At 65.5% G+C, this 24,899-nt stretch overlaps 1 protein-coding gene across 1 annotated transcript; it reads left to right on the top strand.

Annotated features, from left to right (window-relative positions):
* The first annotated feature begins 947 nt into the window (after window positions 1–947).
* On the top strand, window positions 948–24,883 carry MYO15A (myosin XVA). The gene is made up of 63 exons (XM_074919499.1): window positions 948–4,589; window positions 5,519–5,601; window positions 5,821–5,884; window positions 5,994–6,103; window positions 6,305–6,379; window positions 6,553–6,643; window positions 7,120–7,223; window positions 7,729–7,792; window positions 7,879–7,992; window positions 8,141–8,302; window positions 8,409–8,522; window positions 8,635–8,693; window positions 8,943–9,066; window positions 9,156–9,251; window positions 9,343–9,474; window positions 9,914–10,039; window positions 10,231–10,308; window positions 10,695–10,849; window positions 11,002–11,047; window positions 11,173–11,297; window positions 11,542–11,659; window positions 11,751–11,926; window positions 12,002–12,086; window positions 12,373–12,426; window positions 12,612–12,693; window positions 12,783–12,913; window positions 13,634–13,729; window positions 13,820–14,055; window positions 14,680–14,858; window positions 14,984–15,056; window positions 15,242–15,433; window positions 15,592–15,686; window positions 15,770–15,861; window positions 15,957–16,083; window positions 16,226–16,287; window positions 16,403–16,466; window positions 16,578–16,716; window positions 17,134–17,224; window positions 17,307–17,403; window positions 17,671–17,792; window positions 17,914–17,973; window positions 18,085–18,160; window positions 18,596–18,711; window positions 18,803–18,921; window positions 19,006–19,147; window positions 19,398–19,509; window positions 19,659–19,733; window positions 20,137–20,342; window positions 20,414–20,547; window positions 20,626–20,692; window positions 20,831–20,903; window positions 21,113–21,186; window positions 21,289–21,371; window positions 21,517–21,647; window positions 21,783–21,877; window positions 22,292–22,369; window positions 22,618–22,714; window positions 22,800–22,960; window positions 23,062–23,195; window positions 23,273–23,406; window positions 23,986–24,119; window positions 24,433–24,573; window positions 24,665–24,883. The coding sequence occupies exons 1-63, from the start codon at window positions 948–950 to the stop codon at window positions 24,764–24,766; spliced, it is 10,419 nt and encodes a 3,472-aa protein (XP_074775600.1). The 3' UTR covers window positions 24,767–24,883.
* The last annotated feature ends 16 nt before the right edge of the window (window positions 24,884–24,899 follow it).

Raw genomic sequence — 24,899 nt, 5'->3', positions numbered from 1 at the left:
AGCCCTGGCATTAACATTTGATGTGGTCACCCTGTACCTGGGCACGTGTGTGTGTGAACACACCACTGGCATCACTGCGGGGCACACGTGTGGCACACACAAACCCCCTTGCCAGCTGTGGGGGCACGCGTGGCACCCTGCACGTGCACTCAGCGTGTGTGGCATGGCATGGGGGGTACCCCCGTGGGCTCCTGGCTCCTCTTTGCTTCCTGGCAGGGCTGTGGGGTTTGGGCTGGTGTTGGGTTCCTCCCCTGTGGTGCTCCTCTTGGCCACGCTCCCGGTGCTGGAGTGGCACATGCAATGGGCTCTGTGAAATTGTCTCCTCTCTCTCAGTGCCGTGGTTTGGCTTTGTGGGGTGAAATAAGTCCCCGGGCTTCATCTTCCTCCGTGCTGGCTGGAGGGAGAGGCTGATTCCCCAGGGGAGAGCACAGGAAGCCCTGATGTGTGGGGAGGAGGCAGGGTCCCGTTTTGGGGTGGTGACAGTGCTCTGTGCCATCCCCTGCAGCATCCCCTTGGAGAGATGCTCCCCGCCATGGGGGCCCTTTGCTGCTCCTTTGGAAAAGTCTCAGACCAGAGCGGCGCATCCCTTACATTATTCATGCCGCTGCGAGCCCCGGCGGTTGGGTTACAGCCGGAGCCCAGCTGCCAGCACTGCGCTGCCTAACTCCTGGGTGCGGCGGGAGGCAGGAGGCAGCTCCCGCTGGGCTGCATCGGGGCTGCCGTCCCACCGCCCCAGAGCCATGCCAAACGGGGGGCCGCCGGCGGCCGAGGGAGCCACGCATGGGCACAATGTGCCTCTCCAAAACCAGGCGCAGGTAAATACCCTCCCGGGGTAGGCTGTGGGGTCGGGAGCCAGGCGGTGTGCCGGGAGCTGCCTCGTGCCAGCGTGGGGCATCATCTCCCAGGGCCCCACCGGGGCCAGAGCATGAGTGCCCGCCACCGCCGGGATGGTCGGCAAGAAGGGGGAGCCCAAAAAGGATGCGGAGGCCAAGGGGAAGGGGGGGAAAGGGAAGAAGGGCAAGAAGGAGGCGCCCAGCGAGACGGAGGAGACCTCGGATACGGAGCTGCTGAAGGCAGAGGAGACCGAGGAGACGGAGGTGGTGGAGGAGGAGAAGGAGGAGGAGGCGGCTGCTGTGGAGGAGCCCAAGAAGGGGAAGGGGAAGGAGAAGGAGAAGAAGGGGGTGCTCAAGGGGGTAGTGGCGAAGAAGCCAGGCCGGGGGAAGAAAGTGCAGCTGGAGCCAGAGGAGGAGGGCAGCGAGAGTGATGCCACACCGGCCAAGAAGAACCTGAAAGGCACCTCCAAGCTGGTGCTGGGACTGGCGGCCAACAATGCCAAGAAGAAGAAAGGGGCCAAGGGCGCAGAGGCCAAGGGCCAGGCCAAAACATCCACGGAGCCTGGCCTGTCCGAGGAGGAGGAAGCAGCGGCGGCGCCGAAGGCCCGGGTGAAGCGGAGTCTCCGCAGCACCTCCAAGCTCTTCATGGGCTTCAAGAAGCTGGGGTTGCGTCGGCCCAAGAAGGGGCAGTTCAAGAACACATCCCGCTTCTTCTGGGGGCTGCAGAAGCACAGCACCAAGAAGAGGAAGAAGAAGAAGAACAAGGCGGTGCTCAAGTCCACCTCCAACCTGATGGTTCGCTTCAAGCGCGTGGGCAAGAAGAGGAAGGAGGAGGCCAGCAGCTCCCCACCAGCGAAGCCATCCTTCCTGCTGCTGCGGCGGGGCGGGCAGGCGGCCGAGGACGGCGCGTCCCTCTTCCGCCGGCGCCCGGAAAGGAAATTCAAGCCACGGGCACAGGTGCTGAGCAAGGCGGCCGCCGCCACGGGCTGGCTGGCCAGGAAGGTGCTTTCCCGGCGCGGACGGCTGGTGGGGGGCAGCCGGACGGCCGACGCGGCCTGGCTTTCCCGTATCGGTGCCAGGAAACTGCCGTTCCCTGCGGAAGACGAGATCCTCAGGCACCGGGCCAACATGAAGCGGATCCCCGGTGGCAGCGGGCTGTCGGCCGCTGGCACTGTGCGGCACAGCCAGGAGAGGCACGGCAGCATGGTGCGGCAGCCGTCATCCCGGCGGCGCTCCCAGCACGCGCCTGTGGAGCCGCCAGTGCTGCGCTATGGGTGGGCCGAGGAGGAGGATGGGGCCTACAGCCGCCGCCATGGCTATGCCAGGAAGGAAGATGGAGTCTATGGCTCCCGCCGTGGCTATGCCAAGAAGGAGGATGGAGCCTACGGTCCCCATCATGGTTACACTGAGGAGGATGGAGCCTATGGCCCCTGGCGTGGCTACACCGAGGAGGAGGATGGAGCCTATGGCTCCCGGCATGGCTACGCTGAGGAGGAGGGAGGCTACATCCAAACCCCATCCTACCCGGCGGGGTACGGCTTTGAGGACGCAGTGCCGACCCCCTACGCTGACTATTCTGGCTATGAGACAGAGGAGTATGGCTTCTATGGGGGGGGTTGGGAGGAGGGTGACCCACCGGGGCACCCCTACGGCTACGCGGAGCTGGAGGATGAGGGACCGTTCGGTGGCGGGTCCCCCCTTGCCCTCTATGACCCTTACAGCAGCGACCCGGAGTACGGCGAGGAGGTGACGGGGCCCTTCAGCTATGGGGGGGACCCCTACGAGGACTTTGGGGAGCCCCTCACTGGGGGGTATCTGGGGGGGGAGTACCCCGAGCATCGCATCCAGTACAGCGAGGGGGGGTGGGCGTCGCATGCCCAGTCCTCTTGCAACCCCTATGCCCTGGCCCTGGAGGAGATCACTGAGGCCGAGGAGCCTGAGGAGTGGGAGGAAGAGGAGGAGGAGGAGGAGGATGGGGATTACCCCTTCTCCATCCTCAGCGCCTCCTCGCTGCGGGGCATGCGGGAGACGCTCTCCTCCAAGCTCTCCCTCAATAGGAAATTCAGGCTCTTCCCCCGGCCCCAGGTCAAGATTTTTGGCAGGGACCGCCTGGACGTCCCCCTTCTGCCATCCCCCCACCTGCCCACTGCCCGTGACGAGGATGACTACGACGAGTACGAGCCGCGGCCGGCAGCCCCCAGCCCCGCGGCAGCCCCCAGCCCTGCGGCGGCCCCCCGACGCTGGGTTTCGGCAGCCCGGGCGTGCGGGAGCCCCCTGGGGCAGTTCCTCCAGCGTTCCCTCTCGCAGCCCTCCAGCCGCCCGCCACGGGGTGCGGGGGGATTTCGGAACCCCCGCACCCCCCAGCCCTCTTACAGACGCTCTGGCCGCAGGCTGGGGGGGATGGAGAGCGCCGGTTCGGGGAGCCGGGACCCCTCCCCGACGGCGGGGCCCTGGGGGCAGCCCCCTCCCCGAGAGCCGGGGGTTACGCGGCGGTTGTCGCTCCGTAACCCCTTTGCCAACCCCGGGCGCTCCCCGTCGCCGCCGCCGCCAGGCCGGCAGCGCCCCGGCAGCATGCGGGGTGAGGGGCCGCGGCGCTCCCCCTCCCTGGGGTCCAGCATCCGGCGGTTCGGCCCTGAGCCCCCTGCCCTGCTGCCGCCTGCCCCCCGCTCCCCGGGGCCGGTGGGGAGGCGTTTGGGGGTCCCCGCGGTGGCCTCGGGGAGACCCTTGTCCCCGCGTCCGTCGCGGCGGAGCAGCCCCCCCGGGCTGCCGCTCCCCCAGGCCTGGCCCCGGCTCCCTGAGCCCCCCACCAAAGCTGTGAAGCCGCTGCAGAGGACCCCCTTCCTGGCATCGACCCCTCGCCCTGGCAGCCGCCGCCTTGGCCGCCCCGGCCCCTCCTGGGATGAGGAGCTGCCCCCCTGGCAGGGTGCTGCGCGAGGTCTTGCCGGGGTGCCCCCCCCGCCCAGCCCTGCTCCCGGGACCCCCAAAACCTTCATCCAGCGTATCGGGCAGCCCCTTGCTGGGATGGCCCCCCACTCCCCTCCGTCGAGGCCGTCTCCAGCCGAAGCGGGGAGCCGCAGCCCCTCTCCGGGGCGCTCCACGGTGCAGTCCCTGGCGTCCCTGCTCGTGGGGAGCATGGCCCCCACGGAAGCCCCCCGGTCCCCCCCACCTGCCCGCCGTCCCTCCTCCCTCTCCCCTTCTTGTCCCCGGCGCCCATCCCAGCGCGACGGCAGCACCCGCAGATCGCCGAGCCCACCGGCAGGACGTCGGGGCTGGGCCGACACCGGGCGCCCCATCCACCCCTCCATCTCCCGTGGAGACCGCAGCCCCTCACCGCAGCGTCACACCGCTTTCCCCGCACCCCGTGGCCGAGCCCCCGGTTCGCCGGCCACCCCCCGCCACGGCATTCGTGGGGTGGAGGCCGTCGAGGGAGACGGGGCGGCCGGGGAGGAGGGTGCGGGGCGCTACGCGGTGGTGACGCCGCAGGTGCAGAGGTTGGGCTCCTTCCGGCGAGCGTCCCGCATGTACAAGCAGCACTGGTCCACGCAGCACGTCGTGCGGGTGCGGGAGATGCCCGACGCCTGGACGGCCGAGCAGGGTCTTCCCCGACAGCCCACCCAGCGCAGCCGGCGCTGGGCGAGCCAGCGGGGAGCCAACATCGCCCGATACTTGAGCCAGCGCTCGTCGGCGAGCGGCTGGCGGGACAGGCACCCCTGGGCAGACGGGTACCTGGGCAGCAAGCAGCCCTGGCGCAGCAAGGTAACGCCGGTGGGGAGCCCCCCTCTCCCCGGGGGTGCCGGCCGTGGGATGGAGCTGGGGGGCGAGCAGATTTCTGGGGTGGGGTGGCATCTTGAGATGGCTGCTGGCTCACCAGGGCACGTAGCCGCTCCTGCCGGGGGGTTAGCAGTGCCCAGGCTTGGGGAGTAAGCGGCTGTGGGTGCGCTGGGTGCTGGTGGGGGTCCTGCCGCGGGGAGCAGGCTGGAGGGGGAGTGGTTTATTGCCTGTTGCGTGTGTCCCCCACCCCCCGTTTGTGGCCCCTTCAGGGACACTTGATTCTCGCGTATGGAAATGCTGAGACCCGATCTCCGGCGGGGCCGGGTGCGGGTGACACGCTGACCTGGCGGGTGTTCGCTTTCCTGGCCGGCCGCCACCACGGGCTCCTGCGTGCCCCCCCCCCCGCCACGTCACCTCTGCGTGTGGCCGTGGGGAGCAGCCCCCAGCCCCGTGGCTCAGCCCCCCATCGCAGTCCCCTTTCCATCGTCTCCTCTGGAGGCGCCGCTCCGCCCAGGGGTCTCTGTCACCCACCCCTTGCAGCCCCCGTGGTGGTATGGATGAACCGCAGGGTGCTGCAGTGGGGGTGGAACAGCCGCCTCTGCCTGTTCCCACCTGCCCACGACAAGTGGGACCGGGGTTCCCTGGGACCAGCCGTTCCTGGGATGGTCCCCGAGGATGCTTTGGTGGCCCCACGTCCCCATTCCCAGCGCTGCTGCTGTCCCCTGACACATGACACCCTTACTGGGGGGACCCATTTTGGAGCCATGGGATGCTTGCTGGGGGTCCCTGCCATCTCTGGCTGGGGGTTCCCTGCTTTGGGGTCACAGATGGTGGTTTTGGGGTGGTGGCAGTGACCAGGTGGGACGCCGGAGGGGGTTGGCGGTGACGGAGCCGGGCTGGGTTGCTCCCCGCAGATGCAGTCGCTGTGCAGCCTGCCCATCGTGCGGTACCAGGAGCCGCAGGAGGAGGACGGGCTGGAGGACATGACCCAGCTGGAGTGAGTGTCCCCGTCCCCTTCAGCATCCACCATGACCCAGCGCTGCAGAGGGGGCCAACAGGGCTGCAACCCTCACCCATGCACCCCACGGCCTCCGCTGCTCCCCATCCCATCCCGACATGGGGTCTGCTCCAGCCTCCCCGGGGTGGCGACGCTGGGGGACAGCAGACACCTCCTGTCCCCCTGCCACCCCCTGAAGCAGCCTCTGCTCTGCACCAGGGACCTGCAGGAGGCCGCGGTGCTGAGCAACATCCGGACGCGGTTCGAGCGCCAGCTCATCTATGTAAGATGAGGGGCGCACAGCATCCCCCAAAGACCCCGGGCATGGGGTGTTTGGGGGTGTCATCACCCTCCGCGAGCTTGCAGCCCCAAATCTCCCAAATCTCCCACAGACCTACATTGGCAGCATCCTGGTGTCAGTGAACCCGTATCGGCTCTACAACATCTATGGGACGGAGCAGGTGCTGCAGTACGAAGGCAGAGCCCTGGGCGAGAACCCACCGTAAGTACCAGGGCATCCCCAAATGTCCTACAGCAGCCCCCAGCGGGGTCCCAGACCCCCGAGGACCTCCAGAACCCCCCTCGATTGCAGGGTGCTGGAGCAGCTGTATCCATGTGTAGGGACGCTGGGGGCGCAGGGGGGGTCCCTGTGCCGGGGCGATGTGGCACGGTACCCCCAACCTCAGCCTCCCCCTCCCACCAGGCACCTCTTTGCCATCGCGAATGTCGCCTACTCCAAAGTGATGGATGCCAAACACAACCAGTGTATCATCATCAGGTGGGGCATGACTAATTAAGCGCTGCCCTAATTGTGGGTTGTAGGATGCTGCCACCAGCCTGGCCCAGCCCCAGGGCCGCTGGGTGCTGGGTGGGTTTGGGGTGGGCACACCCCACCCCAGCCCCCTGCTCGGCCGGTGATGGCCCCGGCCATGCCCCTTCTCTGCATTTCAGTGGGGAGAGCGGCTCGGGGAAGACCGAAGCCACCAAGCTGATCCTGCGCTACCTGGCAGCTGTCAGCCAGAAACGCAGCACTGCCCCGCAGGTAAGGTGCTGCCCTGGGGACGTCCCTGTCCCCTTGTCCCTGTCCCCTTGTTTACCCTCCCCACATCCTCCTCCACCCCTTACTCACGTCTCCATCACTCTCTCCTTGTCCCCATGCTTCTACCTGGACCATGGCAGATAGAGGTACCGGGAGGGGGACATGTGGACTGGGACAGTTCAAGGGGACTGAGCACCGTGGTGACATATCTGCCACGTCACCCCAGCTGTGGGGGGCAGGCGGGGGTGGGCAACAGGAGCTCGGTGTATGCATGTGCATGGGTCCTTGTGCTCTCCGCATCCTCATGCCCTGGCTGCGGTGCACACCTCGAATTTTAGCACCCATGGATGTCTGTGTGGGGCAGGAGCTGGCAGGGAGTGTGACATGGGTGGCAAGGAGGGTCCCACCACCATGGGCACAGCCTGTGGTGTGTCTGGGTGTCCGGGCTGACCCCCCGGCTCTCCCCATCACTGTGGCAGATTCTGGAGGCGACCCCCTTGCTGGAATCCTTCGGCAACGCCAAAACCGTGAGGAATGACAATTCCAGCAGGTTTGGGAAATTTGTGGAAATCTTTCTGGAGGAGTAAGTAATGCTGAGCAACGCCTGTGCGCGGCCGGCCCCCACCCCTTTGTTTCCCCCCCCTCCCCCAGGGGTACCCAACCCGGCCCCCAGCCCTGCTGCTGGGCTGCCCCTTGGCACATGGGGATGCTCTTGTGGAAAAGTTTTGGTGGGGGAAAGGCAATGTCACCTGAAGACAGGGCAACGTTTTCTGTCCCTGGGGTAGGGGCAGGGATGCTGCGCCCTGGGCTGGCACCCTGCCCACTCCTGGTCCCTGTTGCTGTCCCCACCTTCGCTCAGCCTCACTGATCCCAACTGGGCAGGGGGATTTCACCCCAGGGTGCAGCAGCTCCAGCCCTCTCTTGGGAGCCAGGTTGTGGGTACCTCTGTCTGCCCACAGATCCCAGTGGGGGCACCTGGGGACCAGGCACCAACCATCTGAGTGCTGGGGGCAGCATCAGGGGCAGGGGGGGCACAGCCCCTGCCCGTGCCAAGGTTGCCAGCTGGGTGCCCGCTCTCGCCCCTGCAGCGGTTTGATCTGCGGTGCCATAACCTCGCAGTACCTGCTGGAGAAGTCCCGTGTGGTCTTCCAGGTGGGTGGCAAGGGGGTGCCAGGCTCTGCTCCCCTGACTCTTCTCCCTCCGCCATCCCCACTCCAGCTCAGTCCTCTGTTCCCCAGGCCAAGACTGAGCGCAACTACCACATCTTCTACGAGATGCTGGCAGGGCTGCCTGCCCAGCAGCGGCAGAGGTATTGCCTGCAGGGTGCCGAGACCTACTACTACCTGAACCAGGTATCGTTATCCCTGCCCAGACACCCCCCGTCCCGCCCCTGCTGCCTGATTTTGGGAGGCTGGCCAAGCTCAGGGTGCTGGTGGGTCCCTCCAACCCCTGGGTGCTGCCCCCCGGGATGCACTGATGGCACAGAGGGGGCTATGTCAGGGTGGGAACTGCGAGATCCCCGGCAAGGACGACGCGGAGGATTTCCGTCGGCTGCTCAACACCATGGAGGTGCTGAGCTTCAGCGTGGAGGAGCAGAACAGCATCTTCCGCATCCTCTCTTCTGTCCTCCACCTGGGCAATGTCTACTTTGAAAAATATGAGGTAGCCCAAGGGGAGCCAAGCTGCGCTCCTCAGGCTCAATTCGGGGTGCAGCAGAGCTATGGGTGCAGGGTGTCACCTCATCCCACTGTCTCATCATGTCCCACAGACCGACTGCCAGGAGGTCGCCACAGTGGTGAGCGCTGCAGAGATCCGGACAGTGGCTGAGCTGCTGCAGGTCTCCCCCGAGGGTCTGCAAAAAGCCATTACCTTCAAGGTGACGGTGAGTTGGTGGCGGAGGGGCACAGGCAGGGAAGGGGGTCCCTTGTTCCCAGGGACCACGCCTGGTGTTGCTAAAACTCCATCACACTGTTGGTTTGGTGCACCCCAACCAGGAAACGCTGAGAGAAAAGATTTTTACTCCTCTGACCGTCGAAAGTGCCGTGGATGCCAGGTGGGGAGAAGGCGGGGGGCTGTGCTGCAGGCTGGCCCCTGGGGATGGGGTGGGAAGTGAGATGCTGGGCTGGGAAAGGGGATGCAGGTCCTCATGTGTGGATTAATCTCTCCGGTGATTAAAACTGCAGCCTCAAGGGCTGCCTGGTGCACGTGGGGCTGTGATGGGTGCTGGCCGCAGTGGTGAGGGTGTACACGGTGCTGCGCCGTGCTGGAGCTCCAGCACTCTGGTCGTCTCACCCCTTCCCAGGGATGCCATTGCCAAGACTCTCTACTCCCTGCTCTTTGGCTGGCTCACAGACCGCATCAACAAGCTAGTGTACCCGCGGCAGGAGGCCCTCTCCATCGCCATCCTGGACATCTATGGCTTTGAGGTGAGCAGGATCCGTCCTGGCTCCATCCCCCCTGTCTGCCAGCCCTGGGGCTGCAGGGTCTCACGCTCTGTGGACCTTCTTTCTGTCAGGACCTCAACTTCAACAGCTTCGAGCAACTGTGCATCAACTACGCCAATGAGTACCTGCAGTCATTCTTCAACAAGATTGTCTTCCAGGAGGAGCAGGTGGGCTGGCGAGTAGTGCTGGGCTCTGCCCCCGTGCCCAGCATTGCCGTAGGGCTGGGGGCTTGGGGCTGAGCGAGTGCTGGCCCTGCAGGAGGAATACCTCCGGGAGCAGATCGAGTGGAAGGAGATTCCCTTCAGTGACAACCAGCCCTGCATCGACCTCATCTCCCAGAAGCCCTACGGCATCCTCCGGATCCTCGATGACCAGAGCTGCTTCCCCCAGGTGAGGGGTTGCCCGGTGCTGAGGCAGTGAGGATGGCAGCACTGGGTGGTCCCCGTGCCCAGGGTGACACCGTGGCCCAAGGGCTGCTCCACTCCTGGGATGTTCTGGACAACCTGGAAGACCTGCTGGGTTTACCCCAGGCTGGACAAACCCTGGGAGGTCCCAGGTCGGTGTCACTGGAGCATCTTCCCCCAGAGGACTTATTTTTGTAGGAATTACTGAAAACCCCCTCCTAGCTGCCCTATAAAACAGAGAAGGGTGGTTGTACCCTCTCTGCCAATTGGGAGACTGAGGCACAGGATAGCAGATGCCCATAACCACACAGCTGCTTGGTGGCAGAGCTGAGAGCAGGGTCTGGCCGGTTGTCCAGGCATCCCTGTCCCAGTGCTGACATCCCTGCCCGAGCCGTGTCTCACCTCACCCCAGTGTCTGTCCCCAGGCCACCGACCACACGTTCCTCCAGAAGTGTCACTACCACCACGGGATGAACCCGCTGTACACGAAGCCAAAGATGCCGCTGCCTGAGTTCACCATCAAGCACTATGCGGGGAAGGTGACCTACCAGGTGTGTGGCAGTGAGATGCCCAGCTGGGGTTTTAAGGATGGTTAAAGAGGTTTAAGGGGTTGATTCTGGACCATGGGCTGAGCAGCAGCCTAGGGCATCCGGCTGGAGACCCCCATTCCATCCTAGAGCTCCTTGCCTCCCTCTGCTGTGCTATACTGAGCTTCTCACCACAAGGTTTTGCTCTTTGTTAGGTTCACAAATTTTTAGATAAGAACTACGACCAGGTTCGACAGGACGTGCTGGACCTGTTCATCAGCAGCAGGACCAAGGTAAGGCCCTGCCCAGCCCCGGCTCTGTGGTCCTGGGGGGACACCGGGCACAGATAACCCCCTTCCATACACACCACTTTTCATGTCCCCAAGCGTGTGCCCTCACAGCCGGTGAAGCCTGGGGGGGACCAGGAAGAGGACACCTCCAGCTCCACTCTGTGCTCTCTTCCCAGAGGTTTCTCTGGGCTTTCACCCCTCAAACATTGGCACAAACAGGCACATGGGCTGGTCTTGCACTTCCCTATCCCCGTCCTGGGAATCCAGCTGCAAATAGAGAATGTGACTCACTCAGGGCTGGGCAAAAAGGCAGTGGCCGTGCTGGGAAGAGGAGCTGGGAGAGCTGCCACTTTCCTTTCCTCCTCCCTAACCCTTCCCATCTCCCCAAGGTGGTGGCCAACCTCTTCTTCGGCCATGCCCAGGTGGTGGCCCGGCAGAGGAGCCTGGTCAGGAGGAGCAGCACCAGGACACGGCGGTACAAGGCCCCGACCGTGGCCGCCCGGTTCCAGCAGTCGCTCCTGGACCTGGTGGAAAAGATGGAGAGGTCAGGGCAGGCAAAGCAGGCAGGGCAGGCAGGGTGACAAACCAGGCCATGCACCAGCCTGGCAGGAGCAGGGTGACAGCCAAACCCAAGCCCAAAGTGGCTGGGCTGACTTTGTCCCCTGTCCCCCGTTTGACGGGGTCTCTCCAATGCAGGTGTAACCCCTTCTTCGTGCGCTGTCTCAAACCCAACAACAAGAAGGTGAGAGCCGGCCCGTGGCAATGCTGGTGCTGCCTGCCCTTGCCGTCACGGGCGGCGCGGTGGGTGTGTGGAGGGCAGGGCTCTGCCTGCATGGATGCTGAGGCTTTTCCCCCTCTCCTCCCTAGGAGCCAGGGCTCTTTGAGGCCGATGTGGTCAGCAGCCAGCTGCGCTACTCGGGGATCCTGGAGACCATCCGCATCCGCAAGGAAGGCTTCCCCATCCGCATCCCCTTCCTCGTCTTCATCGACAGGTACCTGGGGGCTGCAGGGTGGGCACCGCCATCCCAGCAAGGGGAGACCCCAGAGCTTGTGGGTGTTTTGGGGGCTGCATTTGGGCCAGGGTTCTCCCAGGGTGGGAGCTGGGAGCCCCCTGCTTTGGTGCACAGTGCCAGGAGAAGCTGCTTTCGCAAGGTACGGTGCTCAACACCATGGGGAAGGGCCACGCCAGTGTCCCAGTGGGGTCCTGCGTGGTGACGGTGTCACGGGGTCACCCAGGTACCGCTGCCTCGTCGACATGTGGTCCAACGTCATTCCCAACGGGGCCAACTGTGTGGAGATGCTGAGGAACCTCTGCCCCGTCAACCCCAGCATGTACTATGTCGGTGTTAGCAAGGTACTGTCCTGGGTGAGGGGCTTGGCTCCAGTGATGCCCTGGGGGAGGGCGGCCAAGGTGGGGGGCTCACGGCATTGCCCCCCCACCCCAGCTTTTCCTGAAGGAGCAGCTGTACCAGGCGCTGGAGAGCAAGCGAGCCCGTGCCCATCACCTGGCCGCGCTCACGCTCCAGCGCTATGCTCGCACTTTCTTCATCAAGAGGCGCTTCCGCTCCCTCCGCCGAAAGATCGTCCTCCTGCAGAGCCGGGCGCGGGGTTACCTGGCCAGGTGGGGGTCCCGGGGAAGGGGGGGGTGCAGGAGGGCACCAGTGGGTGACAGAGGATGACGGGTATCCTCCCGCAGGCAGCGGTACCGGCGCATGCGGCGCACGCTCATCAAGTTCAGGTCACTGGTGCACATCTACGTGAACCGCCGGCGGTACCTCAAGGTGAGGCAGGAGCTGGCACAAAGGGGTCCTGGGCACCCACTCCCACCCTCCTGCATGCTCGGTGGTGGGTCTGGATTGGGCACAGTGGCACCTCCAACCCCTGAGCCCCTCCCCAGACCCCATCCCCACCACCTCCTCCATGCCCCATGGGGCAGGGGTAGTGCTTCTGTGGGGTGAAAGCCTGGTGATGCCAGGGGGGCAATGGCACCCCAGGGGGGTCCGGCTGCCTCCGGGTCTCTCTCCCCCCCCCCCCGGCAGGGGCTCAGTGTGGCTGCTCTGCTTGCAGAGGAAGGAGGATGCCCGCCGGCGTGCGGAGGAGGAGAAGGAGAGGATGAAGCAGGTAACAGGGTGCAGACGTGTGTCACTGTGGGGAGCACACACATGTGATGCACATGCGACCCATGTTGCTGTGTCCTCATCCCTACCACATGCTCTCCCAGCCCTCCGCTACTGGCTGAGGCACCCATGGGTGCTGGGGCAGGGAGCAGCGTGGCGAGTGGGTGCATCCCTATGCTGCGCCGGCAGGAGCTGACGAGGAGGGAGGTGGTGGACGTCACCCACCTGGAGATCCCGGCTGAGCTGATGGGGCTGCTGGAGGCCGCCGCAGGTGAGCGGGTCCTGCACCGCCACCAGCACTGCTCCCAGCCCCTTGTCCCCATCCCCTCGGCCGTGCCATAGCTGCCTGCTGTGCCGTAGCCGCCCGGGAGGTCAATGCCGGCTGTGTGGTCCTGGTGCCACCGCCGGCAATGAAGCCCGACTCCCAGCTCACCCTCCCGCTTGACATCAACGACTACCCCATGGCCAAGTACGTGCGGGGCCACTTCCAGGTAAGGTGGGCGCCACGGCCTGGCGGCGGGGAGCCTGCCCCGATGGGCAGCCAGCTTTCGGGGAGTCCCCGGCGCCCCGGTCGTGGCTGAGCAGTTAGGTTCAGGGTCCCCGTGGTGGCTCTGCCCGGCGGCTCCCCGCACCATCCCACCGGGCTCTGCCCCAGCTTTGGCCCCGGGGATGCTGCCGGGTGCAAGAGGGGCCGGATCTGGGGCGGCTGCGGTGCTGCAGGGAGCCAGCTGCCGCCTCCCTCCCTCCCCGTGGGTTCCTGTCGTCTCCAGAGGCCGGGGGGACCCCGCTGAGGTTATCGGAGAGAGACCCGCCGAGCCCTCCTGGACGCCCGACGCGGGGCAGATCTGGAAACGCTGGGGCGGGAGACCAGGTCGCTTTGCTCCCGGGACTCCGGCCCCATCCCCAGTTGCTTGGCCCCCATCCTCTTCCTCAGCACCTATTTTTGCCGTGTGTTTCCCAGTCCCTGGGGCATCCCAATGACAACACCAGGGTCAGATCCTGCTTTCAGCCTCGCTGAGTTGCCAGCATCTCTGGTGCTGCCAGTACAGCCTGAGCCCATCCCTGCCCCACTGCCGGGCCTCATCCTGCACCCATAGTCCCCATAGTCCCTATGCAGCATCAACGCCACGCTCAGCGCTGTGGGGCTGGTCCCTTGTGGCCTGAGGCCATCCCCGGAGCCCAAGTAGCCACGGTTGCGGGTGTCACCGCAGGAACCAGCGTTCGGGATGCTGACAGCCCCACTGGTGGCCCCCCTCACCCGGCTGGACGAGGAGCTGTGCCACGAGGCACTTAGCCTCTTCCAGCTGGTAGGTGGGACGGTGTGGGATCCAGCACCACGGTCCCCTCCCTGCTCCCTGCACAGGGCTGGAGGGAGGACCTGGCTGTCCCCACGACAGATCCTGCGGTTTATGGGGGACCCAGGGCTGGGCGGCCCACAGGAGACCCTCTTCGGCAACTACATCGTGCAGAAGGGGCTGTCGGTGCCGGGGCTGCGGGACGAGCTCCTGGCACAAGCCGCCAACCAAGTCTGGCGTAACACGAATGTCAACAATGAGGAGCGGGGCTGGCTGCTGCTGGCTGCCTGCCTCAGCGCCTTCCCCCCCTCCACCGCCTTCGACAAGTACCTGCTCAAGTGAGCCCGGGCTGGGGACAGGGACTGGGGCTGGCTGGGTCCCTCAGGGACAGGCTGGCACCCCTGCCTGGGGACACTGCTGGGTGGCTTCTGGGTGTCCCTGGGCCAGTCTGGCACATGTGCCTGAGGATGCTGCCCAGGTCCCACAAGGTCCCTTCGGGATTCTTGGGACAGCATGGCACAGGTGCCCAGGGATGCCACTCAGGTCCCTCTGGGGATGCTCTGAGGTTCCTCTGTGGTCCCCAGGGCCACCCTGGCATATGTGCCCAGGGATTATGCTCAAATCCCTCCAGGATTCTTGGACCAGCTGGGCACACATGCCCAGGAATGCCACCCAGCCTCACTGGGGATGCTCTCAGGTCCCTCTGAGGTCCCTCTGTGGTCCCCAGGGCCACCCTGGCACATGTACCCAGGGATTATGCTCAGGTCCCTGCAGGGATGCTTTTAGCCCCTCTGTGGTTCCTGGGGATGCTGCCTGGGTGCCTCCAAGATCCCTCCAGCCAGCCTGGCACATGTGTCCAGTGATGCCACCCAGGTTCCTCTGGGGTCACTCTGAGGTCCCTCTGTGTTTCCTGGGGCCAGCCTGGCACAGGTCCCTCCTGCAGTATCTTCCCCTTCTCCCAGGTTTGTCTCTGACTACGCCTTTGCTGGCTACAAGCCAGTGTGCCAGCGCAAGCTGATGCATGCCATGGCACGGTCGCAGCTGGGCGCGGCGGCCGCCCGTGCCTACCCGCCCTCACTGCTGGAGTGGACCGCAAACCGGCAGCAAGCCAGCATGGCACTCGACCTCCACTGCTTCAACGGTGCGGGGCAGCGCGGGCCTGACGGCATGGGAGCCGTGAGGGTTGGTCCCAGCTTGACCACCCTGCCACTGTGATGGGCAGGAGGGGGACTGGCGGGGACCCGCTCACTGCCTGTCCCTCCCCAGGTGACCAGTTCTCCTGCCCTGTCCACTCGTGGAGCACGGGCGAGGACCTGGCAGGGGATGTCCTGAAGTACAGGTACCCACTGGCTCGGCACCCCCCCCACCCAGTGGGGCAAGCACAGGGCACAGCATCACCCCAAGGCCATTTTGGGTGACCCCGGGATCTGGGAGCCAGGTTGCCCAGCTCACGGGCAGAGTGTTCCCATGGATCCGGGGCACCGCTGGCAGCCTGTGCCCGTCTCAGTGTCCTGCTGTTGGTAGGGGGCTGGCGGATGGCTGGCGTGGCTGGTCCGTGGCCATGAAGGCAGGTGCCCAGTGGGCCGAACTGGCTGGCCATGACTATGTCCTGGACCTCATCTCTGACCTTGAGCTGCTCCGAGGCTTCCCCAAACAGAAGTCCTGCTTCCTCGTCGCATGGGAGGGGGCCGAGAGCCACGGCGGGGACAGCCGGGCGTAGGTACCCCGGCAGGGACGGGCCCCCACTGTGGGGCTGGTGGGGGAAACACTGGCACCAGGCTGGATGGGTGCCGGCAAAGGCGTGGGTTGTGGTCCTGGGGGGGGGGGTCTGGCACCCGGTGGGTACACGATGAGCACACCCTCCCTCTCTGCAGCGTGCTGGGACACGGCTTGGATTTGGATGAAGTGCCTCCTCCCCCAGCCGTGAAAGCCCCCACGCTGCCATCCACAGAGGGGTACCACCCCCACGGTAGGTTATCATCACCCCCCCCGGCTCCCCGGCGCTGTCGCTGAAGCTCTGCCACCAGCAGCTCATCCCTCCTCGTCCCCCAGCAGACGGGGAGTTTGGGGAGCCACGCAGCCAGAAGGGTCTGGACCGGTACCTGGACAGCCTCTTTGACCCCGTGCTCTCCTACGGCAATGGGGTGAGAGGGGCGTCCCCACAGCCGAGGCAGAGGGAGTCCAGTACTTTGGGGGTGCCGGTGGCTTGACCTCTGTCCCCTGCTGCCTGCCCCCCCAGGAGCTGGAGAAGCCGGCCGCCGTCTCGCAGAGGATGAAGGGAGGAGGGGGCACAGGAGGGGGGGACAGCAGCGGTGATGCCAACCAAAACGCACCCCCTGTGCCTGTGGAGACGCGTCACCTGAGGGGTGAGTGCCCCGAGTGCTCTGAACCAGCTCCCTGCCTCAGTTTCCCTAGTCCTTGGTGTGGGGGGGACACATCCCTGCACCCCGCAGCTATGGGGCTGCAGGATGCCCCGGTTGAGTTCTCTCTCCTCCTTTGCCATCGCAGGTGCGGAGCCAGCCCCGTCCCCACAGCACCGCGCAGATGCCAACCAGCCTCCTGGACCCCCGGTCAGTGGGGGGGGGGGGGGGCCAGGAGGGGCCAAGGATCCTCTGTGGGGCAGCTCCCTGAGGATGGGGGCGGCTTGGGGGGTGCTGGATGCTCACGGCACCGTGTCCCTCACAGGGCAGAGCAGCGGAGGGGACACCAGCCCGTGTCCCCCAGCCCCGGCCCTACTTGCAGAAAGCCGGTAAGAGGTCCCAGTCCGACGGGGTGGCAGCGGGGGCTCCCGGCACCCACTGTGCCCCAGGTCTGGGGGCGGTGCCCAGCCCCACCCTGAGCCACGTGCTTGGCCCCGCAGCACCCGTGGGCCAGCGGTGGCCAGGTGAGCCGGTTCGGCATTCCCGGCTCAACTCGGAGCAATTCCCACGGCCCACCCACGACATCCGCAACATCATCCGGCAGTGCCAGCCGGCCCCGCGCGGCTCCCAGCCCCCCAGGTACCCAGCCCGGCCCCCCTGCGAGCCACCCGTGGGCTTCTCCTGCTCGTGGGCTATGTGCCGGCCCTGATGGTGGGGTGCAGAGGATGCTGGGGTGCATGTGATACCAGCATTCAGGTGATGCTGTGTGCAGGTAATGTTGAGGTGTAGGTAATGCTGGGGCGCACGTGATGCTGCGGGTGCAGAGGATGATGGGGTGCAGGTGATACCAGGACACAGGTGATGTTGGGGTGCAGGTGACACCGGGGTACAAGCAATGCTGGGGGTGCAGGTGATGCTGAGGTGCAGGCAGTGGCAGGGTGCAGATGATGCTGGGGGTGCAGGTGATGCTGATGTGCAGTTGATGTGGGGGTACAAGCAATGCTGGGGGTGCGGGTGATGCTGGGGTGCAGGCGATGTGGGGTGCTGTCTCTGCAGCAAGCTCTTTGGGAAGAAGCTGGACCCCCACGAGGAAGCCATGCAGATCCTGAAGGAGCAGCTCTCGGCAGCCCGGGTGCCAGCAGCGCTGGTAAGGATGCAGCCACCCCCATGACCCCCCCCAGCCTGGGGGAGCCACCGGCCCTGACCGTGGCCTGATCTCTGCCTCACAGGGGCCCAAGGAGACAGTGGCCACGGTGAAGCCGGTCACCAGCAGCAGGTACCAGCTGCGAGCACCGACGGGGCGTCTGGTGGCCACCCGGCCCCCAGGTAACGCAGGGCAGAGCAGCAGCGCTGAGGGCGCCAGGAGGGTGGAGTGGGGGACACCTCGTCTTCCTCGGTGGCACCGGGTGATGCCTGAGGTGGCCAAGCATGGGCTCAGCTCTGTGGCATCCTCGTGGGATAACCGCTGTGCCTGGTTAAACCCTCCCTGCCCCACAGCTGACCCCGTGCCTCAGTTTCCCCGGGGGGAGAGGGGCTGTTGGTGGTTGCCCCCCCTCCACCCTGCGACATGCAGGATTTTCCATCCCTCCGCAGTCTCCATCTCACGGGAGCTCCCGTCTGAGGCGCAGCAGGTCCAGACTCAGCTGCACCGGAGCTGCAGCGAGGATTTCTACACCTACCACAACGTGCCCTGGAAAATATACATCCGCAAGGAGGTACGAGGCTGGGAGGGAAGAACATGGGGACAAGGAGGAGTGTCAAAGTGGGAGAAAGGGGGCTTTTCACCGAGCCCAAGGGCCTGCAGGTGGCCCATGCGGCTGCTCTCCCTCCTGGCAGGTTTTCTACCCCAAGGACAGCATCAACAACCCTCTGCTGCTTGACCTCATCTTCCGGCAGGTGAGGCAGGAAGCTGGCCCCCAACACCCACCCCCCCCAGGGGGTCCCCTGGGAGCTGGGGTATTACCCCGCCCCCGCCCCGGGGTAACAGCTCCTCACCCCCTTCCCCAGATCTTCAACGACACGCTCTCCGACACCTGCATCCGGATCAGCCAGGAGGAGCGGCTCCGCTTGAAATCCCTCTTCGGTAACCCCCACCTGCACCCCAACGTCCTGCTGCTCCCAGGCTGGGGGGCTCACACCCGGGGCCACAAACCTGGGGGGCTCCCACTTGGGGGGCCCAATCCGTGGGGGCTGACACCCAGCCACCACTCCAGTGCCCATCCTCATCTCCTGGTCATCTCTCAGCCACAGTCAGCTGCTTAAAGCTGCTTTTGCCTCTAAATCTAATGAACTCCTTCGTGATTTAGTGCTCCACAAAGTCACGAGTTGTGTCAGGTCTCAGCCAGGCTTGCTGCATTATGGGGTGCCAGTTTGGGAGGTGGGGGGGATACCTGTCTCTCCATCACAGTCCTGCCAGGCTTGGGAGGGGGATGAGTATCTCAGCTCTCGCTGTGAAGCCCGTGCCCAGACCCCCCCTGGGCAGGGGGGGATGCTCATCAGGGGGTATTTCTCCCCACAGCGGCAAACAAGTTGGACTCCTTCAGCCCCGTGGCCACCGAGAGTGTCAAACGTGAGATCATCGCCGCGGCCCGGGATGGCTGCGAGGTGTATTTCTCACGTCTCTTCCCCGCCACGGTGAGGGTCCAGCCATGGGGCAGGTCGGTGTGGGGGGGCACCGCAGCCCCGTGTCCCCCCCTCCAGGCTGAGGCAGCGTCCCGGCCCACAGGGCAGCGTGGGGACGGGTGTGCAGATCGTGGCCGTGTCCCACGCTGGCGTCAAGCTGCTGCGGCTGGTGAAGGGCACCAACGTCCCCGGGGAGCAGCTGCGGGTGCTGCGGGCGTACAGGTAGGGGCGAGGAGCCCGGGAGGTCGGGGTGGGGGTGTGTGCTGTGGGTGCTGGGTGTTTCAGCCTCCCCTCTCCCTGCCCCAGCTATGCCGATGTGTTGTTCGTGGCCACCCCGACCAGGAACATGCTGGAGTTCAACCTAAGCAGCGAGAAGCTCATCCTCTTCTCCCCCAAAGCCCCCCAGGTCAAGGCCATGGTCGACCACTTCATCACGGAGCTCAGGAAGGTGGGGGGAGGGTGTGCCCTGGGGCCAGGGGGGGCATGTCCTGCCTGTGAGTCCACTTTTGGGGTGCTGGGAGGGGTAGTGGAGAGCACCCTGCAAATGGGACCATGCCTGGGGTCAGGGGGGATTGGGGGGGCACCCTGGGGCGGCCCTACGGCTGTGGGTGCTCAAATCCCTTGTGGTGGGTGGGAGGGGGGTGTGCGTGGCTGTGCCTGTGTGCACGGGCTGTGCCACCGCCCTCCCCTGTGCCCAGGACTCCCAGTACGTGGTGGCCGTGAGGAATTACAGCCCGGAGGACAGGCGCCAGCTCAGCTTCCACAAAGGGGACATCATCCACCTGCAGCCGCTGGAGCGCCCCGAGAGAGGTGAGCAGCCCCCCACAGCCCCCCATGCCCAAATGCCCTCGATAAGGGGGCACGGGGACAGTAGATTGATGACTTCACCAGCCCTGGGAGGTTACTGTGCCCTGGCCTTGCACCCTGTGACACCCTGTGTCCCTGTGATGTCTCCACAGACCACTACTACGGCTGCGTGGTCCGCAAGAAGGTGATGTACCTGGAGGAGCTGAAGACGGGCACCCAAGATTTTGGTGGGTGCCATGCTGTCCCCACACGTGTCCCCAGTACACGTACACTGCCCTGAGACATGTCCCCTCCTTTGGCTGGGGCACGGGGCCGGATCCTGCCTCTGTCACCCTTCAGCAGGATGGTTTGGGCTCTTTTTGGCACCGACCTGATGCAGGGGATGCTCCCCGTGGTTCCCACCCTGGTGGCACCAGGTGCTGCCTGACATTCCTGCACACAACAGCCTTTCTGGCCCCTGGTCTATGCCTTTACCTCGACTGATGCCAAACCACAGCTGTTTCCACCCAAAACTTGTGGTCAGACCCCCTGGAAAGGGCTCAGGGTGCAGGGGGAAGGAGAAGTGGCTTTTTGAGCGGTGACCCCTAGGGCTGCCAGCCCAGGGCCATCCCCACCATCTGCCCGGCGCAGGGTGGAAGTTCGGGGCCATCCATGGCAGGTCGGGGCTCTTCCCCACCGAGTACGTCCAGCCCGTCGCAGCCCCTGACTTTGTCCATTTGCCCGCGGAGAGGAAAGAGGAGCCCAAGGACAAGCAAGGCAAGGTGGCAGCTTCGGCGGCCGTGGCTGCGGCCGTGGCCTCCACCACCGTGGCCCAGGAGCTGGACCGGAAAACCGAGGTGGGTGCTGGCCCAGGGCTGTTGCCAGCACGGTGCCAGCTGTGCCCAGCACCGACCGCCCCACTCTGCAGGTGTCCCCCGCCAGCACGGCCTTCGCCGGGGGTCCAGAGGGTGACGGTGGCGAGCGGCTCGGGGCCAGCGCGGGGACTTGCCCCATGCTGGCCTTCGCCCGGCGGTATTTCCGCGCGGCACGGCACGGGAGCGTGTGAGTGCCCGGCAAGGGGACTGGGACACTCCATGGTGGGGACACCCGTGCCCACACGTTCCCTCGTCCCTCTTCCAGGGAATCCTGTGGGACGAAGGCCAAGAGGGATGTGCCCGATGTGCTGGAGATGCTGATGTTCAGCAAGGTACCCCCATACCACTGCCCTGCTGTCACCCGCGGGTCCCCCTGAGGTCCTGGCGTGCTCAGGAGCTCCCCAAATGCCACCCCAACGTCCATCCCATCCCTCTGGCTGCTCCCGGGAGCTGACCCTCTCCCCCTCCAGACCCCCATCCAGGAGTCACTCATTGAATTTGTGGATGGTGGCATCAGCAAACTGGCTGCCGAGGCTTTTCAAGGTAGGTGGGGGGGAACAAGCACCCTGTTCCCCTGCCACATGGCCATCCCCAGCCCCATCTTGGAGGAGGGTGGGCAGATGGGGTGGCCCCAGGGTGGGTTTAGCTCCTCTGGTCCCATTGCCCCGTGTACCTGCAATATTGGCCAGGGGAGCGTTTTCCTGGGGAAGGGGACAGGATGAGCTGTGTCAGAGTGGCTTTGTCATCCCCAGCCGTGATGAAGTTCATGGGTGACCACCCTCTGCGGGGCCAGACAGAGCTGGATGCCATCTGCACCATCCTCAAGGTAAATTCCCCGCTGGGGCGGTGACTCCTGGGGGTGGCCTGGGCAGGAGGGTGGCAGCGGGGGACATCCCCAGCCGCAGAACGAGCCGTGCCTGTCCCCAAGCTGTGTGCGGAGCACGAGGTCCTGCGGGATGAGCTGTACTGCCAGATTATCAAGCAGGTCACCAACAACACCAGCTCCAAGCCGTGAGTCCCTGCACCCCCGCACCAACAACCCTGGCTGGGACAGCAGAGGCTGGTCCTGGGGACACTCGTGTCCCTGGCTGGGTTGAGATGCCCCAACATGGGGGAAGATTTGAGTTGCTGGCTCAGCCCTGGCTCCTCTCGGCAGGGACAGCTGCCAGAAGGGCTGGAGGCTGCTCTACATCCTCGCTGCCTACTACAAGTGCTCCGAGGTGCTCAGACCCTTCGTCCTGGCCTTCCTGCAGGGTGTCAGCAGCCACCCCGACCTGCCTTTCCAGGGTAGGGGCTGTGCACACCCCAAGGTGCTTGGGTGGGGAAGGACACTCGGGGGTGTCACAGGGCTCCAGGGGTGCTTTAGCAGAGCCATCATGATGGCTCAGCCCTGTCCTTCACTCTGGTTCCTGTCCCTACCAGGCATCGCCAAAGCCTGTGAGCAAAACCTGCGGAAAACTCTGCAGTTCGGCGGCCGCAGCCTCTTTCCCAGCAGCATGGAGCTCAGGGCCATGGTGGTGAGGCTGGGTGCTCATGGGTGCCCCTGGGGCATGGGGCAGGGCTGATTCTGGCGTGAGTTCCCCCCAAGATGTTCCAGGTCCCCCCATGGGCTCGGGATCCCCCCAAGACACTGCCCTGGAGCTGAGCTGATGGCCCCTTGCTGGTGCAGGGAGCATGGTCCTTTCTGGGCTCTGCTCTCCAGTGGCACCACTTTGGGGGTGTCCTGAGCTTTCAGGGGTCCCCAGCGGGGACACAGACCTGTGCACGTGGGGTGGGGGGCGTGATGGCTCACCCAGACAGGATGGGCAAGATACAGGGTGATCCCCATGGGATGGTCCCTGTGGGATAGCTTGGGGATTTGGGGTGTCCTTTGAGGGTCTTGCTGTGTGAAAGGCCCCCCCCCAGCACCCCAACGTGTCCTCCCCACGCAGGCTGGACGCAGCGCCAAGCGCCAGCTCTTCCTCCTGCCCGGTGGCATCGAGAGGCACCTCAAGATCAAGACGTGCTCGGTGAGTCGGAGCAGGCAAGAGGCTCGGTGCACCCCGGGCTCGCAGTGACCCCCTCGCTGTGAGCACCCCAAGGGTGTGGATGTGGCGGGGGGCTGCACCTCTCGGCTGTCCCCGAGCTGGGGGATTTTGTTCTTTGGGAAAGGGAGATCCCGTCCCTGGGGGAAGCTGCACAGGATGAGACCCAGTGCAGGACCTGAGTGTGGCGGGAGGGACATGGCAGTGTCCCAGCTGCCTGTCCCCACACCCAGGTGGCTCTGGACGTGATCGAGGAGCTGTGCTGCGAGATGGGACTGCAGCAACCCGAGGCTTTTGATGAATACATCCTCTTCGTGGTGACCGACAGAGGTGAGGGGCTGGCGGGGACCGGCCGGCCATGCCGTCAGCTGTTGCCATGCGTGGTGGCCGTGCTCAGGCTCCTGGGGTGGTGCAGGGCAGAGCGTGCGGCCGCTGACCCGCCGGGAATATGTCCTGGATGTGGCCGCTGAGACGGAGCGCCGGGACACCAGCTACACCTTCTGGTGCCGCCGCGTGGTCTGGAGCCAGCCCCTCAAGTTTGACAACGAGCTTTTTGTCACCGTTCACTACAACCAGGTCGGGCCACCCCACCAGACTCCCCAGGGTCACCTCCTTGTCCCCCTGCCCGGAGCGTGCCCCGTCCCCAAGCCGTGTCCCTGCATTCTGTCCCGCCTCAGGTGCTCCCCGACTACCTCAAGGGGCTGTTCACCGTCCTGCCGCCTGCGAGGCCGGGAGAGCAGCACTTCCCGCACGTGGCCAAGCTGGCCGCCCTGCAGCACCGAGCCAAGGACCGCCACCACCTCCCCACAGCGTACGGACGGGGCCAGGGTCGGGGGTAGAGAGTGCACGTCCCATGGGGTGACGTGCCTGACCTCTGGCTCCCCGCAGGCGGGAGGTGCAGGACTACATCCCCCCGCAGCTCTTCCGCCTGCTGAAGGCCCAATCCTGGCTCCAAATGGTGACCCAGCACATGCAGCAAGCCCAGGCGCTCAGCGCCCACCAGGCCAGGGCACAGTTCCTGGGTGAGCAGGCACAGAACACACGGAGATGGGGAGGTGATGCTAACGAGGACGTAACGCTAATGAGGACGCAATGCTAATGAGGATGCAAGGCTGCCGGTGTTGATTGTGTCCGCCTAAGGAGGACACAATGCTAATGAGGATGCAGTGCTGCTGGGGATGCAGTGGTGCTCGGGGTGTGATGCTGACTCTGTCCTCCTAACGAGGACACAATGCTAATGAGGATGCAACGCTAACAAAGAGAAGATGCTGCTGGGTGGCTCCCCTGGGAGAGGCGGATCTTGGTGTGGAGCTGGGAGTGCCGCACATGGGAGTGCTGCACATGGGGGGCAGGACAGGCTGCTCCCAGGTCCCACGCTTGGTCACCCACTTTCCCAACAAGCTGCAGCGGAGCCCTTTGGCTGCTCCCAGGCCCACTCCTGTTCCTAGTCCAGAGCCTGAAGTGGTGCAAGGCTCTGGGAGCCGACCCAGCTCCTGCTAGGCATGGGGCTGGCTGGGACCCTCCTCAGGGTGCGAGCCACCCCGGGGACTGGGCAGGAGGGGGTGGCAGTGGGCACTGAGACCCCATCCTCCACCCCGCAGGGCTGCTGAGCGCCTACCCCATGTTTGGCTCGTCCTTCTTCTACATCCAGAGCTGCAGCAACAATGCCATCGTCTCGCCCTGCATCCTGGCCGTGAACCAGAACGGCCTCAACTTCCTCAGCAAGGAGACCCATGTACGTGGGGGGCTGGGGGGGGGGGGCATGGGGTCCCATGGGCACCACCCAGCCCCCCTGTTCCTGCTGCAGGGACAGAACTAAGCGGCACTGTGAGGTGTGAAGGCAGGTTGGGGGGTGATGTCCCTCTCTGCTGGGGACAGGGTCCCCGAGTTTGCTCGAGGTCTACCTGCCCGTGCCCACCCTCCACAGGGAGCGGGGGCTGCATCGCTGGCACCCTGCATCCTGCTCCCATCCGCACCCGCTGTGGTCCTCGGTCCCTTTGGTGGGGTCTCTGGGGTACACGGGCCACCTCCTCTGCCCCCCCCCGCAGGAGCCCGTCGCCAAGTTCTCGCTGAAGGAGATCCAGTCGACGCGGACGCAGCGGCCAACGGCCGGATCCAGCTACCCCTACGTGGAGATCACCTTGGGTGACCTCCTGGCCCAGGGCATCACCCAGCTGCAGCTGGAGCAGGTAGGGGACACCTGGGGGGGGTTCAGGGGGGGACCTGCTGGGGTTCTCGCCATGGTGCCCCGGCCACCCACGGCGTGTCCTCCCTCGCCAGGGCCTGGAGCTGTGCCGCGTGGTGGCCGTGCACATGGAGAGGCTGCTGGGCGCCCGGGAGAAGAGGCTGACACTGCCGCCCAGCGAGATCACCCTGCTCTGAGCCCGCTGCGGCGGGGGGACCCCGGGGGGACCCCCCCCACCCCGCCACGGGAGGACACAGGATGCACCGATCCCGGGGGGTCCCCGGCCTGGACGGTGGCCGCCGTCCCCCCCATCCCCTCCACGGCTGCTCA

Source organism: Athene noctua, chromosome 15, assembly GCF_965140245.1.
Source record: "Athene noctua chromosome 15, bAthNoc1.hap1.1, whole genome shotgun sequence".
NCBI classification, from domain to species: Eukaryota; Metazoa; Chordata; class Aves; order Strigiformes; family Strigidae; genus Athene; species Athene noctua.
Note: the sequence above shows the minus strand (reverse complement) of the source record. Positions and strands in the feature narration are given on the sequence as shown.

Excerpts from the sequence above, each read along its gene's own strand:
- MYO15A (XM_074919499.1), top strand. The coding sequence starts at position 948 with ATGGTCGGCAAGAAGGGGGAGCCCAAAAAGGATGCGGAGGCCAAGGGG. Across the intron at positions 17,225-17,306 it reads CCCGGGTGCCAGCAGCGCTG|GGGCCCAAGGAGACAGTGGC; the intron begins GTAAGGATGCAG and ends TCTGCCTCACAG. Across the intron at positions 18,922-19,005 it reads CGGGTGCTGCGGGCGTACAG|CTATGCCGATGTGTTGTTCG; the intron begins GTAGGGGCGAGG and ends TCCCTGCCCCAG.